This window comes from Salmo salar, chromosome 27 (genome assembly GCF_965601325.2).
Source record: "Salmo salar chromosome 27, fSalSal1, whole genome shotgun sequence".
Taxonomy (NCBI): Eukaryota; Metazoa; Chordata; class Actinopteri; order Salmoniformes; family Salmonidae; genus Salmo; species Salmo salar.
In genome coordinates, this window is record NC_138317.1 from 4,215,743 (window position 1) to 4,235,892 (window position 20,150).

General features: G+C 45.0%; 1 protein-coding gene across 2 annotated transcripts in view; it reads left to right on the forward strand.

Moving 5' to 3' along the window:
* LOC106588202 (dolichyl-diphosphooligosaccharide--protein glycosyltransferase subunit STT3B) overlaps positions 1-20,150 on the forward strand; it is a 110,913-nt gene that overhangs the window by 72,950 nt on the left and 17,813 nt on the right. For both annotated transcript variants that reach the window (XM_014176962.3, XM_014176961.3), the window contains exons 4-6: positions 7,731-7,796; positions 14,875-14,974; positions 16,723-16,821. In XM_014176962.3, the coding sequence (XP_014032437.1) occupies positions 7,731-7,796; positions 14,875-14,974; positions 16,723-16,821 (265 nt within the window). The remainder of the gene's footprint in view (positions 1-7,730; positions 7,797-14,874; positions 14,975-16,722; positions 16,822-20,150) is intronic.

A 20,150-nucleotide genomic window follows, 5' to 3' on the forward strand; every position in this document is an offset into this window, starting at 1 on the left:
TCGTTGCGAACTGTGTGAAGACCATTTCTTCCTAACAAAGACTGTAATTAATTTGCAAGAGTTGTACATAATTATGACATAACATTGAAGGTTGTACAATGTAACAGCAATATTTAGACGGTTCCGTATTTCACTGAAAGAATAAACGTTTTGTTTTCGAAATGATCGTTTCCGGATTCGACCATATTAATTACCAAATGCGCGTATTTCTGTGTTATTATATTATAATTAAGTCTATGATTTGATAGAGCAGTCTGACTGAGCGGTTGTAGGCAGCAGCAGGCTTGTAAGCATTCCTTCAAACAGCACTTTCGTGCGTTTGCCAGCAGCTCTTCGCTGTGCTTCAAGCATTGCGCTATTTGACTTCAAGCCTATCAACTCCCGAGATTAGGGTGGTGTAACCGATGTGAAATAGGTAGCTAGTTAGCGGGGTGCGCGCTAATAGCGTTTCAAACGTCACGCACTCTGAGACTTGGAGTAGTTGTTCCCCTTGCTCTGTAAGGGCCGCAGCTTTTGTGGAGCGATGGGTAACGATGATTCGAGGGTGGTTGTTGTCGATGTGTTCCTGGTTCGAGCCCAGGTAGGGGCGAGGAGAGAGACGGAAGCTATACTGTTACACTGGCAATACTAAAGTGCATCCAATAGTCAAAGGCATATGAAATACAAATGGTATAGAGAGAAATAGCCCTATAATTCCTTTAATAACTACAACCTAAAACTCCTTACCTGGGAATATTGAAGACTCATGTTAAAAGGAACCTTCAGCTTTCATATGTTCTCATTTTCTGAGCAAGGAACTTAAACGTTAGCTTTTTTACATGGCACATATTGCACTTTTACTTCCTTCTCCAACACTTTTTTTTTTTTTGTTGCGTTATTTAAACCAAATTGAACATGTTTCATTATTTGAGGCTAAATAGATTTTATTGATTGATGTATTAAGTTAAAATAGGTGTTCATTCAGTATTGTAATTTTCATTATTACAAATAAAAAATCGGCTGATTAATCAGTATCGGCTTTTTTTGTTCCTCCAATAATCAGTATCGGCATTGAAAAATCATAATCGGTCGACCTCTAATATCTACAGTGTATTCGGAAAGTATTCAGACCCCTTGACTTTTTCCACATTTTTTTTAACATTTTAGTCATTTAGCAGACGCTCTTATCCAGAGCGACTTACAGTAGTGAATACATTTTTTTTCGTTACAGCCTTATTCTTAAATTGATTAAGTAGTTTTTCCCTCCTCAATCTACATACAATACCCCATAATGACAAAGCAAAAACAGGTTTTTATACATTTTTGCAAATGTATTTTTTTTTTTTTTAACGGTAATCTCACATTTACCCAAGTATTCAGACCCTTTACTCAGTACTTTGTTGAAGCACCTTTAGCAGCGATTACAGCCTTGAGTCTTCATGGGGATGACTCTACAAGCTTGGCACACCTGTATTTGGGGAGTTTCTCCCATTCTTCTCTGCAGAACCTCTCAAGCTCTGTCAGGTTGGATGGGGAGCATCGCTGCACAGCTATTTTCAGGTCTCTCCAGAGATGTTCGATTGGGTTCAAGTCTGGGCTCTGGCTGGGCCGCTTAAGGACATTGAGACTTGTCCTGAAGCCACTCCTGTGTTGTGTTGGCTGTGTACTTAGGGTCGTTGCCCTGTTGGAAGATGAAACTTCACCAGTCTGAGGTCCTGAGTGCTCTGGAGTAGGTTTTCATCAAGGATCTCTCTGTACTTTGCTCCGTTTGTCTTTCCCTCAATCCTGACTAGTCTCCCAGTCCCTGCCACTGAAGAATATCCCCACAGCATGATGCTGCCACCACCATGCTTCACCTTAGGGATGGTGCAAGGTTTCCTGCAGACGTGAGGCTTGGTATTCAGGCCAAAGAGTTCACTTGTTTCTCATAGTCCTTTAGGTGCCTTTTTGCAAACTCCAAGCGCCTTTTACTGAAGAGTGGCTTCCGTCTGAATACTTTCTGAATGCACTGTAATGCTCTAATAGCTGCTTTGGTGTGGTTAAATGATTGATACACTGACTAAATCATGATAACCGTCGCTCAGTCTGCTGACTGTCTGGGACATTGTGTGGTTAAATGATTGATACACTGACTAAATCATGATAACCTTCACTCAGTCTGCTGACTGTCTGGGACATTGGTTAAATGATTGATACGCTGACTAAATCATGATAACCTTCGCTCAGTCTGCTGACTGTCTCTGACATTGTGTGGTTAAATGATTGATACACTGACTAAATCATGATAACCTTCACTCAGTCTGCTGACTGTCTGGGACATTGGTTAAATGATTGATACACTCACTAAATCATGATAACCTTCACTCAGTCTGCTGACTGTCTGGGACATTGTGTGGTTAAATGATTGATACACTGACTAAATCATGATAACCTTCACTCAGTCTGCTGACTGTCTGGGACATTGTGTGGTTAAATGATTGATACGCTGACTAAATCATGATAACCTTCGCTCAGTCTGCTGACTGTCTGGGACATTGTGTGGTTAAATGATTGATACGCTGACTAAATCATGATAACCTTCGCTCAGTCTGCTGACTGTCTGGGACATTGTGTGGTTAAATGATTGATACACTGACTAAATCATGATAACCTTCACTCAGTCTGCTGACTGTCTGGGACATTGTGTGGTTAAATGATTGATACGCTGACTAAATCATGATAACCTTCGCTCAGTCTGCTGACTGTCTGGGACATTGTGTGGTTAAATGATTGATACACTGACTAAATCATGATAACCTTCGCTCAGTCTGCTGACTGTCTGGGACATTGTGTGGTTAAATGATTGATACACTGACTAAATCATGATAACCTTCACTCAGTCTGCTGACTGTCTGGGACATTGTGTGGTTAAATGATTGATACACTGACTAAATCATGATAACCTTCACTCAGTCTACTGACTGTCTGGGACATTGTGTGGTTAAATGATTGATACACTGACTAAATCATGATAACCTTCGCTCAGTCTGCTGACTGTCTGGGACATTGTGTGGTTAAATGATTGATACACTGACTAAATCATGATAACCTTCACTCAGTCTGCTGACTGTCTGGGACATTGTGTGCTGCTTTGTATGTTTCAGTCACCGCTGGTGACCTTTAAAAATCGAGTAATCAAAGAAATCTAAGGTTGGAGGTGAAATGGGTTTCTTATTTACCACACTTGAACAGTTCGAGGAATTGAACAGTACCCCTTTTTTCTGTTAATGCTACAAACTGCCCTGATTGGCCTAGCAGAATGACAGCTCTGACCAGACATTGGATAAGTTAACATAGACATGGTGGAAGTATTATCTATACGCGCAATGGCTTACAATACAGTGGAAATGGACCATGTGCTGTAGGATTCTAGGCAAAATAAACAGACATTTTTCCACACTTTATGCCACGAGTGTGTCCTCTACTTTCAATCGCATTACTGTCGCAGCCTCGCACGCACTGCTCTACTCCTTCCCACATTTTGTACATTTTGCTTCCTGATGACTTGAGGCCGATGCAGGTGCACGCAATGTATTCACATGGCTAGATGAAATTGAAGTGCATTGTAAATGGACAAATCAAAGGCGACCTTGGCAGGGGGCGCCAGGGTCCCCATCAGTTCCCCGGTATTCATTTCACTTGTCTAGAGGGGCTTAGATGCCAGCCAAGCTGATAATCGCCAGGACCGCTCCACACTAAGGCATCCTATTTATTTTTTCAGGAGGAAAACTGAACAGCGCTCCTAACAAACGGGGAGTGAGGTACATTTTTGTATTTTTATTTTTTCCCCTCCCGGCTTTGTCCTCCTTTTCAACCCAAGCCTAAGGACACACCGGCATTCACGCAGGGAAACGTGACGCGGGCTCTCTCACACCACGTTTCACATGTTAGTCACCCATGGCGAGCACTGCGGGACGGTGACGGACCTTGTGTCCGTTTGTGCATCTGTCAGCGTCCGTTTGTCCAGTCATGCATGTGAATTTGTGCGTTGTGCCTGAACTTGTTTCTCTTTCAATCTATCAGTCAGTGGACGTCTTTCAGCTTGACACTTGACCTGTTAAGTACGGACATATCGAACTACTGCGGGGGCTTGAGATGCCTTCAACTGTTGCTTCCATAGCTTGAAGACCCATATCTGCACTATGGAGTGCTCTGTGTCATGTTAACTCAGGCGAGTGTGACTGAGCTGATAACGACACTTGGTTTGAAGAGCCTCTGCTTTCATCAACTAGCCACACACATGCAAACCCTGGAGCTGCCGGAGTTGCGAAAGTGTTTAACCTCTCGCCCAGAGTGTCGCGGAGAACCTCCCACACTATGAGTGAATGTCAGAGCCGTGGCTGGCTCCAGACCCAGGGTCTCCGCTATCTGCTCTCCACCACTGTTGTGACATGAAATGCAGACAGCCAGCGTATAATTTGCTTGATGCGGTGCATTTTACGTTTACTCGAGTACCGCTAAAACGCTACCAGGGACATTCTCTGTAACTTGCAGTGTCCGATTGTGATGAGCTGCCTTCTCTGTCATGATCGTTGCACGATGATTTGATACGTATCATTTCAATATTTGGTTTTGTCAGAGGAGCAGCTGTTGCAGTTTCATAGGAACTTTTCATTGTCGTTCCACATAGACCATACCTGTCTTAGAATGAACCAAAACAACGAGCGTGTCCCGAAATGGCATCTTACTTCCTATATAGTGCACCTTATGGGCTCTGGGCAAAAGCAGTGCACTATATTGGGAATAGGATGCCATGATTTGGAATGCAGACCGTGTGTGTTCCAGGTGACACGGGTGGCTCCGGTTCCATTGCTTATTGTGGCATCTTTGAGTGGCGCGTCGTCAGTGTAGTGGCACCATCGGTGGGAAAAATTATAAACTTGCACACCGTGGTCTTTCCATTTTGGCGAGAGCCCCGGAAAAACAATTATCCCGGCCATGCGTCACTGCTTTTCATTATCAGTCTCATTTACCCACGTTTGTCTTGGCACTTTCCCCCTCTTCTGCTCTCTTTCTCTCTCATTCTCTAGCCCTTCCCTCAAATGCTAAAACGGGAACCTCTCCCAGGCTTCTTCTCCCCAATCTTCATTATCCGTCTCCTTCATTTTATCTGCTAATAACCCATTCAACTCGAGCCGCTTAATCTGCCTGGGTCGGCCCCACCTCATCCCCTCCCTAATCTATAATTGAATCCTCTCGCACCCCAGAGAGCTGCCCCTTTTAACACTAGCACTCCCTGCTACCCCCCCCCCCCTCCCTGCTACCCCTCCTCTCCACCGTGCTTCCATTGTTGTCCCGCTAATTCCCCAGTTTCTCTAGGCTCACATTTAATTAGCCCTGCTCGTATTGCTGTGTGGTGTGTGTGGGGGGGGACTTATTTCAACATGACCATGCACATTCTCTGCATAGTAGTCTCCAGCCCTGGTAGATTGTAGGCAGCTCCCTTTTAATTGTCTGTGGCACTGGGAAAGCTATAGGCTTCCGGTGTTCAGCAGTGGCCTACATCTTTGTCAGCTCCCTCAGTATTACCTGTGAGGAATTGTATAGTTTCACCCATGTCAAAACCAGATGGCGCCGCTTTGGTGAGGCCTCATCGGAGGGAACGAGCATGACATGGAGACCATTTAGGGTTGGATTTAAAATAGGTGGGAGGATAGAGGTTTTCGCTGCTCAACTGAGGCTCTGGTGGACATTCGCACCAGGCCTGCTTTCCACCGCTAATCGATCCTCGTCAGCAGATCAAGTGAGAAGTGACTGGTGTGTACCGCAGACTTCGTTCGATATAACAGTCTGTGCTCCTGCCGCTGCCTGTCCTGCTCCCTGCCATCGCTGTCGCCCAGTAGTCTTTCAGACATGGTCCTTTTAAGGTGTTGACTCAGGCTGTGGGGTGAGACCAGGTAACCAGCAGTCCCAGCTAGTGTTAGGAGCATACTAATATGCCAGGCAGCCCTCACTTTTAACACAAGCAAGGCCGCGTTCTCATAGCATGTGCAGACCAGCTGGCAAGTGTCTTCAGACAATTTCAGTCTCTCCTTGTCCCAGTCTGTAATACCAACATTGTTCAAGCTGGCCACTATTGTCCCTGTTACCAAGAACTCCAAGGTAACCTTTCTAATTGTCGTATCATCCCTAGTAGCACTCACATCTGTAATTATGAATTGCTTTGAAAGGCTGGTCATGACACATCAAAACCATCATCACAGACACCCTAGAACCACTCCAATTCGCATATCGCCCCAACAGATCCACAGATGACGCAATGTCAATTGCACTTCACAGGGAGGTGGTCAGAGACTTGGCAGTGTGGTGCCAGCACAACAGCCTCTCCCTCAACATCAGTAAGACCAATGTGCTGATTGTGGACTACTGGAAAAAGAGAGCGCATGCCCCCATCTGCATCTACAGGGTTGTAGGGAAGCAGGTCAAGAGATTCCACCCCCTCGGGAGGCTGAAAAGGTTTGGCATGGGCCCTCGCATCCTCAAAATGTTCTACAGCTGCACCATTGAGAGCAACTTGACTTACTGCATCACTTCTTGTTATGGCAAATGCACCGCCCTTAAATTTCCAAAGACTTCAACCACCAAAGCCATAGACTGTTCACTCTCCTGCTGTCCGGCAAACGGTACTGGAACATCGAACCTCGGACCAACCGGCTCTGAGACGGCTTCACCTCCCGAGCCATAAGACTGCTAATTAATTTGTCCGGGTAACCATTTAATTATCTGCATTGACACTCTTGCACTGACTCTAAGCACACTCACGAGGCTATGTATGCACACACTACACTCACGAAAACCCACGCACACACACATGCATACAGACGTCACATACACACACACACACACATCATATGCTGCTGCTGCTACTCTGTTCTGTATTTTAGTCTTATCTATCCTGATGCCTAGTCACTTTACCCTGCTTTTATGTACATACACTAGATATACAAAAGTATGTGGACAACCCTTCAAATTAGTGGATTCGGCTATTTCAGCCACACTTGTTGCTGACAGTTGTATAAAATCGAGCACACAGCCATGTAATCTCCATAGACAAACATTGGCAGTAGAATTACCTTACTGAAGAGCTCAGTGACTTTCAACATGGCATTGTCATAGGATACCACCTTAGCAACAAGTAAGTTCATCAAAGCAAGAACGGCTCGGCCGTGAAGTGGTAGGCCAAACAAGCTCCCAGAACAGGACCGCCGCGTGCTGTAGTGCGTAAAAAAAATTGTCTGTCCTCGGTTGCAACACTCACTGCAGAGTTCCAAACTGCCTCTGGAAGCAACGTCAGCACATGAAATGGGTTTCCATGCCGACTAGCCGCACACAAGCTTAAGATCACCATGCGCTATGCCAAGCGTCGGCTGGAGTGGTGTAAAGTTCGCCGCAATTGGACTCTGGAGCAGTGGAAATGCGTTCTCTGGAGTGATGAATCACGCTTAACCATCTGGCAGGCCAACAGACTAATCTGGGTTTGGCGGATGCCAGGAGAACGATGCCTGCCTCTGTTTTGGTTTCACTGATATTATATGGTGTTTCACTAGCACCTTTTTCCACTGTTCCATCAAGTGAATGTAGGCTGTTAGTTAGAGCATACTGTGGGAGTTAGAAAGTGCTATTAACTTTGTTGTCCTGGATGATATGTTTGACAGAATGACCGAATACGTTTACTAGTCCTTAACCCTTTGTGTCTGTTCTCCCCCTCACAGGTGAAGTCAATAAAAACCGGTTCGGTGTTCTGGTCCATTGGCTGCTGCCTCTCCTACTTCTACATGGTGAGTGTCAAAGAGCCTTAGTTATTGGCCGGAAACACACAGAAAACATTGTCATTGATTTCCACCGACATAGCATTCCATCTCTGGGAATTGGAAGTCATGATTACATTAAGATGGCCCCAAGGATAGTTGAGAGCGATCGCAGATGTCAGAAGTGGTGTGAAAAAGGAGTCTGTACCGGACGCGTTAAACGTTATTTCTGAATCCCCCCGAGGTGTTGGGGTCGATGGAGCGATAAGATGAACAGAGCCGACTGCCTCCCAGAGCGGTCTTTGTGTACAATTGGTGATTTTGAGCACCTGCAAAGATCTCCTGCTTCTTCAGTTAAATCTCCCCTCAGCCCGGGAAGAGACAGATGTCAAATGAAACGCATTGGAGAGATCCAGCTCCCATCGATCCCTTCGATTCCCAGGATCCAAGCTCCTGCAGGAAGATGGAGGAGCCTCTAATGACCACATTTGAAGAGCAGGGAGATTTTCCACTGGGTAACCCCTGCGATTTTATAATCCCCTCATTCTGTATGTCTCACTCATATGCCTCCAGAGATCTGGAGTGTGATAATATTTTGGCTTCCCCCGCTCCATGGTTCTGACTAGAGGGAGTACAGCTACGATCGGAATTGACTTTTTCGTAGCAGGTTAGCGGAGCATACGCAGGTTTCTATAATTAGGTCCGGAAAAGTGTTAGGGTTACGGTTAGCTACAATGCTCTCCTAACTTGCTACAAAAAGTCACTTTCGGTCATAGCTGTACTCCCTCTATTCACAACCCCGCTCTACCCATCCTCCCACCAACATCCTTCTGTGGTCTGATGTCTGACTGATGCCTCATCTGTTGCAGGGTTTGTTTGCAACACGACAAGCCTGTATCTCCCTTGTCACTCTCTCACGACCCTCTAGTGGGAGTGACATGCAGGTGCAGCCCGCCATGCAGCAATATCTACCCCTCAACCTCTTCTTCCCATCCCGCTGTTGATTAAGGATACTCGCCAATGAGGCTTAATCAAAGATGACACATCTGCGATGGCCAGCGAGAGATTCCGTGCTCAGCTCTGTCCTAATCAGCCCGGGGGAGGGAGAGAAGAAGCTCAGTTGAGATGTCATGATGGACAAGAACTGCAAAAACCACTACTGTGAAATGTGACATTGTATCTGTCTCCTGGGAGAGATCCTGTGTTCCCTAAGTTCCTGTGACGGCTTACTCCTACCTTGACAGCAGCCCCCTTCTCCCGCCCTAAAGTTCTTTTCCCTCATAAAGTATTTATGAGGTGTTCTCAGCAGCACATCTCAGCTCTTCAGGTGATTGTTTGTAAGATGTGCTGCGTTCTGGAGGTTATTATTAGAAGTCAAGCAATAATCACAACTCTTGAGGCCCTTTTTACAGTGGAAAAATCGATCCAGAGCTTTGCAATGTTTTGGCCTACCTCCCCAGGCCCCACCTGACTTTCATCAGAATAACTTTCTCCCACAGCCCCAGTTTATCTACTCCACTAATGCCGTCTGATACCCCCGTTGGTGACCAACAGCATAGCATCTCCGGTTATTTAATTCCAGCATCCCACCCCCCCCCCCCCCCCCCCACAGAGGTGCCTGAGCCTCTTCAGGCCCCTTCTGAGCCAATCCAGCCCCATAGCAAGACCCCTACCCTCCCGTTTACCACTACAATACCCTCCGTCTCCCGATGCTTCTTCATAGTGGCCCCTGGGTGGCCAGATAAGCAGTGGAGTGTGGGTAAAGATAATGGCTAAAGTCTAGGCTCTAACGGTGTCTGGTTCTTTGCTGACCCCATTATGACTGCAATAAGACCTGTCCATTAGGGTCACTGGGCCAAATGCTAGCTTGAGGTGCACACAGTAACAGGTTAGCATTGGGTCCATAGGAAGCCCTAACATAGTGTAACAGCCCTTCCTCCTGCGTGTATTGTAACCTACAGAAACCGCTCTTCGTCATTCAAATCTAATTTTAATACAACCGGTGTAGACCTTAAAGTGAAATGCTTACTTACAAGCCCTTAACCTCTATGGGCTCAACAGCCAGTGTAATCCCGTGGCGCGTTATTCAAATACCTTAGAAATGCAAAACCTTCAATTTTTCAAAAATATGACTATTTTACACCATTTTAAAGATAGGACTCTCGTTAATCTAACCACACTGTCCGATTTCAAAAAGGCTTTACAACAAAAGCAAAACATTAGATTATGTCAGCAGAGTACCCAGCCAGAAATAATCAGACACCCATTTTTCAAGCTAGCATATAATGTCACATAAACCCAAACCACAGCTAAATGTAGCACTAACCTTTGATCTTCATCAGATGACAACCCTAGGACATTATGTTATACAATACATGCATGTTTTGTTCAATCAAGTTCATATTTATATCAAAAACCAGCTTTTTACATTAGCATGTGACTAGCATTCCCACCGAACACTGCCGGTGAATTTACTAAATTACTCACGATAAACGTTCACAAAAAACATAACAATTATTTTAAGAATTATAGATACAGAACTCCTCTATGCACTCGATATGTCCGATTTTAAAATAGCTTTTCGTTGAAAGCACATTTTGCAATATTCTCAGTAGATAGCCCGGCATCACAGGGCTAGCTATTTAGACACCCAGCAAGTTTAGCACTCAGTCAGATTTACTATAAGAAAAATGTTATTACCCTTGCTGTCTTCGTCAGAATGCACTCCCAGGACTTCTACTTCAATAAGAAATGTTGGTTTGGTCCAAAATAATCCATCGTTATATCCAAACAGCGGCGTTTTGTTTGTGCGTTCAAGACACTATCCGAAAGGGTAAATAAGGGCGCATGGCGCAATTCGTGACAATAAAACTCTAAATATTCCATTACCGTACTTCGAAGCATGTCAACCACTGTTTAAAATCTATTTTTATGCAATTTTTCTCATAAAAAAGCGAATAATATTCCGACCGGGAATCTGCGTTTAGGTAAACAGACAAAAGAAAAGAAAGCATTCGGTCGACTCGGGCACGCGCCTAAGCCCATAGTACTCTGAGCGGCCACTTGCCAAAAGCGATAGTGTTTCAGCCAGAGCCTGCCTCGATATCGTTCAGCTTTTTCCCGGGCTCTGAGAGCCTATGGGTTATTTTGCAAAGATCCTCAGTCTTCAATAAAAAGAGCCAAGATGAAACACTACTTCTCAGACAGGCCACTTCCTGCATGGAATCTTCTCAGGTTTTGGCCTGCCATATGAGTTCTGTTATACTCACAGACACCATTCAAACAGTTTTAGAAACTTTAGGGTGTTTTCTATCCAAAGCCAATAATTATATGCATATTCTAGTTACTGGGCAGGAGTAGTAACCAGATTAAATCGGGTACATTTTTTTATCCGGCCGTGAAAATACTGCCCCCTAGCCCTAACAGGTTAATAACCAACAATGCAGTTTTAAGGAAAATACGTGCTAAGTGAAAAATAGATACCGTAATTTCCGGACTATTGAGGGCACCTGAATATAAGCCGCACCCACTGAATTAAAAAATATATTATTTTGAACATAAATAAGCCGCACATGTCTATAAACCGCAGGTGCCTACCGGTACATTGAAACAAATGAACTTTACACAGGCTTTAACGAAACACGGCTTGTAACAAAAATAAATGGGCTTTAACAGCTTGTAACAAAAAATAAAAAATTTGCAGTAAACAGTAGCCTACCAAGAAAGTCATTGGTCACCATCTTCCTCCTCCTGTGCACTGTAACCACTGAAGTCATCTCCTTTCAAAAAAAATTGAAAGCGGGAAAAATCCATATATTAACCGCGTCATTGTTTTAAGCCGCGAGGTTCAAAGCGTGGGAAAAAAGTTGCAGCTTATAGTCCGGAAATTACGGTAAGTAAAAAAGAAGAAATAAAAGTAACAAATAAAGAGCAGCAGTAAAATAACAATAGTGACGCAAATACAGGTGGTACCGGTACAGAGTCGATGTGCGGGGGCACCGGTTAGTCGAGGTAATATGTACATGTAGGTAGAGTTGAAGTTACTATGCATAGATAATAAACAGAATAGCAGCAGCGTAAACAGGGGGAAGGGGGAAATGCAAATAGTCTGGGTGGCCATTTGATTAGCTGTTGAGCAGTCTTATGGCTTGGGGGTAGAAGCTGTTGGGAAGCCTTTTAGACCTAGACTTGGCGCTCGGGTACCGCTTGCCGTGAGGTAGCAGAGAGAACAGTCTATGACTAGGGTGGCTGGAGTCTTTGACAATTTTTAGAGCCTTCCTCTGACACCACTTGGTATAGAGGTCCTGGATGGCAGGGAGCTTGGCCCCAGTGATGTTATTCCTTGCAGTCGTAGGCCGAGCAGTTGCCATACCAGGCAGTGATGCAACCAGTCAGGATACTCTCAATGGTGCAGCTGTAGAACTTTGAGGACTCTGAGGACCCATGCCAAATCTTTTCAGTCTCCTGACTGTCTTATTGTGCTTGGACCATGATAGTTTGTTGTTGATGTTGACACCAAGGAACTTGACGCTCTCAACCTGCTCCACTACAGCCCCGTCGATGAGAATGGGGGTGTGCTCGGTCCTCCTTTTCCTGTAGTCCACAATCATCTCCTTTTGTCTTGATCACGTTGAGGGAGAGGTTGTTGTCCTGGCACCACACAGCCAGGTCTCTAACCACATCCCTATAGGCTGTCTCAACATTGTCAGTGATCAGGCCTACCACTGTTGTCATCAGCAAACTTAATGATGGTGTTGGAGTCGTGCCTGACCGTGCAGTCATGAGTGAACAGGGAGTACAGGAGTGGACTGAGCACACACCCCTGAGGGCCCCCCGTGTTGAGGATCAGCATCGTCGGATGTGTTGTTACCTACCCTTATCACCTGGGGGCGGCCCATCGAAGTCCAGGATCCAGTTGCAAACGGAGGTGTTTAGTCCCAGGGTCCTTTAGCTTAGTGATGAGCATTGAGGGCACTATGGTGTACGCTAAGCAGTAGTCAATTCTCACATAGGTGTTCCTTTTGTCCAGGTGAGAAAGGCAGGGTGGAGTACAATAGAGATTGCATCGTCTGTGGATCTGGGGCGGTATGCAAATTGGAGTGGTTTCTGGGATAATGGTGAAGATGTGGGCCATGACCGATCTTTCAAAGCACTTCATGGCTACAGACGTGAGTGTTACGGGTCGGTAGTCATTTAGGCAGGTTACCTTGGTGTTCTTGGGCACAGGGACTATGGGGGTGTGCTTGAAAAACGTTGGTATTAGACTCCGACAGGGAGAGGTTGAAAATGTCTGTGAAGACACTTGCCAGTTGTTCAGCGCATGCTCGGAGTACGCGACCTGGTAATCCGTCTGGCCCTGTGGCCTTGTGAATGTTGACCTGTTTAAAGGTCTTACTCACATCGGCTGCGGAGAGTGTGATCACACAGTCGTCCGGAACAGCTGATGCTCTCATGCAAGCGTTAGTGTTACTTGCCTCGACGTGAGCATAGAAGTCGTTTAGCTCGTCTGGTAGGCTCGTGTCACTGGGCAGCTGTCGGCTGTGCTTCCCTTTGTAGTCTAATAGTTTGCAAGCCCTGCCATATCTGACTGGCGTCGGAGCTGGTGTAGTGCGATTCGATCTTAGTCCTGTATTGAAGCTTTGCCTGTTTGATGGTTTGTTGGAGGACATAGCAGGATTTCTTATTTCATTGTATTGTAAGGGAAGCTTCTCCAAGGACAAGTGCTCTTCTCATAGAACTACTGTCACAACATTGCATGAAAGCCTTACAGGGATGTCACTTGGATGTTTCAATACCCCCAAGTGACATTATGAGGATGTGGCTCATCTAATCAGGGAATCTACTAACTACATTATCTCCAGCTTATAACATTCCTGATAGTTACTATTGCCAGAAGGATATATTCTTGACTATATCCTAGTGGCCTAACCAGGAAAAACATTGTTTCGATCGAGGTTTTTCTTAAGGGAAGTGTGATAAGTTTTCAATGAAAACATCGGTTTTGTTTGTTTCTTAAGGGACGAGCTATATCGATAACTGCCTTGTTTACTCTTACAGGCATATTGATTGTGTGCGCACCATCTCTTTCAGCTACCTCAGTCTCTTAGCAGACTTTTTTTGGTGGTAATCAAGATATTTTGTGCTAGGTGGTTGAGTTTTGGACTGTACTCTCAAAGAATCTCAGCCTCCAGAAGATCGTGGCCTGCTTATAAACCATGGGGGGGTGGGGGAGTGTAATGTAGAAATGGTTTCTCTCATACACACGCTTCTTTCTCTCAAACACACACACAACGGCGAGGTCATTAGCAGTAGATTTGCGAGATGTTTAGTCAAATTACGTTCCGGAGGCTGCGGGATGTGACCCTCAGAGCGAGACACTGGCCTCACTTTCTCCTCTCCTCACTAACACCCCCCACCACCACCACCACCACCACCAGAACTTCCTCTGGGTCGGTGTTGTTTTCAATTAGCAACCTCATCTCTCACAGAACTGCTGTGTCAAAAAAAATAAAAAGTCGTCCCTGTTTTCATTCAAGTTACGGTTCAGCTGTACCTAATTAGCTCATACCATCTGAAGCTAAAGCTACAAATGGCTGTGAAAAGGTAATTACGTTTAACCACTCCAGAAGGAACTTGAGGCGATTCATCTCCTTCTAGGGTGACTCTCTTCTGTTTTTCGTAATTAGGGGTAATTGCAAAACTTATTTTAACCATAGATGAGTGACTTGTGAATGCAGTGTGTGATTGTGTGGCTAAGCAGGTTTGTGTCAGTTTGAGCATTTATCCCAAAAGGCTGTCCTAAACAGAGGATGAAACATTTTACTACTATCCCTCGCCGTCTGTGCTCTGTACCCCCTACACAGTGTGATTTTCAATGGAGCCGTTTGAAGTACTGCAGCTGACGTTTTTGTAGTGTGTTTTATAAGCCCCTCTCGTTTCACACTGTCTCTCTGACATTGTTGCTGCATAATTTCAAGGCGCTTTTAAAGTTGAAGCATTTTACTTCAGTCATAGTGTTAAATATGATTGAATTGGTTTTATATGGTGCCACTGCGAATTTCCATGTATTACTGTTGCAGGTGTCTGTGGTCTACTGTTTGTGTTGCAGGTGTCAGCGTGGGGAGGATATGTCTTCATCATCAACCTGATCCCTCTGCATGTGTTTGTGCTCCTGCTCATGCAGCGCTACAGCAAGAGGGTCTATATCGGTGAGTGACCACAAACACTTTCATCTGATAAAGAGATCTGACCATCAACCCCCTCTTCATAAGTTTCACCTCCGTCACTCGGTCACATCATGCCATTGTTATGAACGTTCTCAAGCCGCCCTCTATCAGCGGCACCATAGTCGTGCCCTAAAGTCGTGATAGCCTCCGTCCAGAATGAATGGGTTTAACTACTGTTTAGTCTAAACTACACTATAGTGCCTGGAAATACGATTACATTGCCAAAGTAGTCAAATGTTTAGTAGGAAAGAACTTTGCCAGCTTTATCATGTTGTCAAATTTACTTTAGACAGATAGCAACGTTGTCATTAGCTAGTAAAGGTCATCAAAATAGCGAGCAATGCTAACTGTAGCTAGCTAAAATCCGGTGTCCTTCCCTCAATCTTAGCTAACGTTATACTGCATCTAAAGTCAATCTTGCGACATCAAAAGATTTTCCTACGAAGTATTTGCCTCCTTTTGAATGGCATTGTATTGTATTTCCAAGCCACTATACACTTGATGAAATCTTCATCCGCGCTCATTGACGATGCATGGAGTAGAATGTTCAGTTGGGCATCAGTAAAAAACGAACGTTCAAAACATGCAACCCATGAATATGTGACTGCAAACCTCTATCTGCTTAAGAGATGTGACCGCACGCACCTGTTTTCCTCGAACCGCTAACACCGGTTTGCTCTTTTGAATACGACTGCAAACAGAACACTTTAATTTTTTTTTTGGGGGGGGGGGGGGTTAATGATTCTGAATTTGACTGCGAGACAGAACATTGCAGAAATGCTGCAGCATCGTAAGCAGTACATATTTAGCTGAGCTGAAGGAACAGCAGGCTAGCTGGGTCAAGGTAAATGGTCTAGCATCAGTTACTCTTGATTGTCCGTATTACTCACAGTAAACGGTACCCCATTCTTGGGTGATTTGAAAATAAATGACGACCCTATTTAAAGAGGGCCTCGACCAGCTGTACTCAATCTCTCTGCATTTTCCCCAACAAAGGATTCCACCCTTCGACAATAACCAGCTGTTAATGCAGACTATCTTTGCATTGTTGTGAAATATTTATGGCTTCGAATGCAGAGGCTGTCAACCTCAAGCACCCTTTTTAATAGAAGAGGGCTTTGCATAGTTATTCAAGCAACCATCTTGTGCAAGGTCTTGCTCCTTAAAGTGCTTCATAACCATCTCGTTTTGATCTTTGTTTTAACCTTCCTCCATCTACAATAGAGAAAGCTCTTCTAAAAACGAGATGCCTCTTTGGCATCGGAGCTTGCCACAATGAGTCCCTCTTGACCAAAAATGCAGTTCTATTTCACACAGTTCATTACTTAGCTCCATCAGTCAACAGGCGATAATGAATCATAGTCGGGGGTGCTCAGGGCTAGTCACAGCCACTTCAAAAAGCTCCCGTGTTCAGGAAAGTATAAAATCTTAATTAGGGCACACTACTTAGAATCAGCCCCCCCCCCAGCTACAAAGGTGGGAGTTCTACTGCCGGCTCATTTTAGGCCCCCCGCTGCACTTTTCTTTTCCCACGTCTATGTAAATTGCTCCAGATACGACGTTATTGTATTTACGCCAACTCAGGAGTTGCATTGAGAAAAATCAATTCATAAGAAATACCTCTAACTGAAGTGATAGTGGCTATTGAATAGAACAGTATCTGTTTGACCTTTTTGTTTGATCTCTCTCTCTCTCTCGATCCTTTTTCTGTTTCTCTCTTTCTCCCTCAGCTTACAGCACTTTCTACATTGTGGGCCTGGTGCTATCCATGCAGATCCCCTTTGTGGGCTTCCAGCCAATCAGAACCAGCGAGCACACGGCGGCAGCAGGTAAGCCTCACCACTTCTTTTTGTCTTTTTTGTCTCCTGAGCGCACAAAACGACTCGCCATTAGACACACACCGCTTTTTCATATAACCAGGTATGTCTCGTTGAGAGAATCTAATTTTCAACCGAGACCTTGGACCATGACCAAGCAGTTGTGTTCTCTTGTATGGGCAGTGCCTTTACTATTTCGTTGATGCAAGTTAAGTGTTCCTGTCTCGCCAACGGTCCCAGCTTCTCCCAGACAACATTTAGGTGGCATTCCTTTATTCTGGAGGGTAGTAACAGCTAGGGGTGTGAGTTTTTAAACGTTAAAATGAAAGCAGGCTATAACACGGCAGGTAATGTAACTAGACAATAGGCTATAAAGGCCTGGGTAAGTTGTGTAATTTAAATAAAACCTGAGAGAAAGAGGCAGACAATGTTAATTTGGTGAGTTTACATGGCAGGAAAGGCAAGACATTGCGAGAGAGATTACGGTTCTTTCTGTCTGCCCCCTCCCCTCTCTCCCTTGCACTGACTTTCCCGGTCTTTCTCTTCTCTAATGATGCGAGTGTGTCTTCAGTCTGTTGCGTGTAGAATAACCTAGCCTATTCATTGATAGGCCCTGCTTTACTGAAGTTGCGAGACATTGCAAGCCAATATATTGCAAGATACAGCATTCCAATTACGAGATACAGCTTTGGATTACAGATAGATAGGCCTAGGTCACGGTTCTGACTCTGTATGCCTGGTGTCTGACCTGCCTATACTGTACCCCTCCCCTCTCGCTATGAAAGATGCACGTTTTCTTTTGTTCTCAGCAGTACAGCAACTAATCTGTCTAGCAGAATCGAATCTTGACCCCAAGAAGCTACGTGCAAGGGGTTGAGGAATAAATTATTTTGTAGTCGACTCCACCACTACGTCATCGCTAAGTTGGAAGAAAAAGGTCAGAGTCCTGTATGGCAATACTTTGCAAAGTTAAATGAGAAGGTGATGAAATGCAAACTTTGATACAGTATTGGTAGTACAGGTGTGCAATGCTTAGCCATCTGAAAGGGACTCATTGTGAGACCCAAACCGCTGCTGTCAGTAGCGCAGCTGCATTGTGAAATAATGTGGAAGTTTTCTTATCGTTTTAATGGAGAGACACTTTTTTTCCCTCCGTTTTGAACGTTAAGAATGTCCATTTGTCATCATGTAACAGGATTACATGGCTCTACAGCATCCATTTCAGCTTCCTCTAAGTCTAATGTAGCTTCAGTCTGATTTCTGATGTGGTGTTTGTTACCGGGGTGACCAGGGCAGCACAGCATGTTGGCGTCATGGGCTTTGAGGAAGGCACCAAGGCTCTCTCAAAGGACGGGCTTGTTTGGTGTCGGGCAACAGCTGCTCGTAACATCTGGCGGCGTGTCTACAGCAGCAGCCACCGCCCAGCAGAGTGACGGGCGTTGTTAGTGTCACCCGCTCTCTGGGTTCTGGAGGAGTTATGACCTTGGAATGCTCCTGGGGGGTCGGAACTTGGAAGTGCTCCTCTGTTTTGCTAAGAGGACGGAAGTGAAGAAAGGAAGTGAAACGCGGCTCTGTTCAATCAGTATGAAGTTCCACAAGAGAGGGACATCGGAGAGAAAAAAACAGATCCCATTTAGCCTGAACTGTTATTCAAATATTTAAAAAAAAAATAATAATATTTAACCAGGTAGGCCAGTTGAGAACAAGTTCTCATTTACAACTGCGACCTGGCCAAGATAAAGCAAAGCAGTGCGACAGAGTTACACATGGGATAACAAACGTACAGTCAATAACACAATAGAATAAACTATATATAGTGTGTGCAAATGTAGTAAGATTAGGAAGGTAAGGCAATAAATAGGCCATAGTGGCGAAATAATTACAATTTAGCATTAACACTGGAGTGATAGATGTGCAGATGATGTGCAAGTAGAGATACTGGGGTGCAAAAGTCAATAACAATATGGGGATGAGGTAGGTAGATAGATGGGCTATTTACAGATTGGTTGTGTACAGTGATCGGTAAGCTGCACTGACAGCTGATGCTTAAAGTTAGTGAGGGAGATAGGTCTCCAGCTTCAGTGATTTTTGCAATTCGTTCCAGTCATTGGCAAAAGACAACTGGAAGGAAAGGCGGCCAAAGGAAGTGTTGCCTTTGGGGATGAACAGTGCAATATACCTGCTGGAGCATGTGCTACGTGTGGGTGTTGCTATGGTGACCAGTGGGCTGAGATAAGGTGGGGCTTAACTAGCAAAGATGGCCTGGAGCCAGTGGGTTTGGCGACGAATATGAAGCGAGGGCCAGCCAACGAGAGCATACAGGTCGCAGTGGTGGGTAGGCGACCAAACGGATGGCACTGTGATAGACTACATCTAATTTGCTGAGTAGAGTGTTGGATGCTATTTTGTAAATGACAGCGCCGAAGTCCAGGATATGTAGGATAGTCAGTTTTACGAGGGTATGTTTGGCAGCGTGAGTGAAGGAGGCTTTGTTGCGAAATAGGAATAGATTTAACTTTGGATTGGAGATGCTTAACGTGAGTCTGGAAGGAGAGTTTACAGTCTAACCAGACACCTAGGTATTTATAGTTGTCCACATATTCTAAGTAAGAACCGTCCAGAGTAGTGATGCTAGTCGGGCAGGCGGGTGCGGGCAGCGATCAGTTGAAAAGCATGCATTTAGTTTTACTAGCATTTTAAGAGCAGTTGGAGGCCACGGAAGCAGAGTTGTATGGCATTGAAGCTCGTTTGGAGGTTAGTTAACAGTGTCCAAAGAAGGGCCAGATGTATACAGAATGGTGTCGTCTGTGTAGAGGTGGATCAGAGAATCACCAGAGAAAAGAGTCCCGAGAATTGAGCCCTGTGACACCCCCATAGACTGCCAGAGGTCCGGACAACAGGCCCTCCGATTTGACACACTGAACTCTATCTGAGAAGTAGTTGGTGAACCAGGCTATTGAGTCTGCCGATAAGAATGTGGTGATTGACAGAGTCGAAAGCCTTGGCCAGGTCGATGAAGACGGCTGCACAGTACTGTCTTTTATCAATGGTGACTATGGTATCGTTTAGGACCTTGAGCGTGGCTGAGGAGCACCCATAACCAGCTCGAAAACCAGATTCCGGAGAAGGTACGGTGGGATTCAAAATGGTCGGGGATCTGTTTATTTACTTGGCTTTCGAAGATTTTAGAAAGGCAGGGCAGGATGGATATAGCGCTATAACAGTTTGGGTCTAGAGTGTCTCCCCCTTTGAAGAGGGGGATGACCGCGGCAGCTTTCCAATCTTTGGGGATCTCAGACGATACGAGAGGTTGAACAGGCTAGTAATAGGGGTTGCAACAA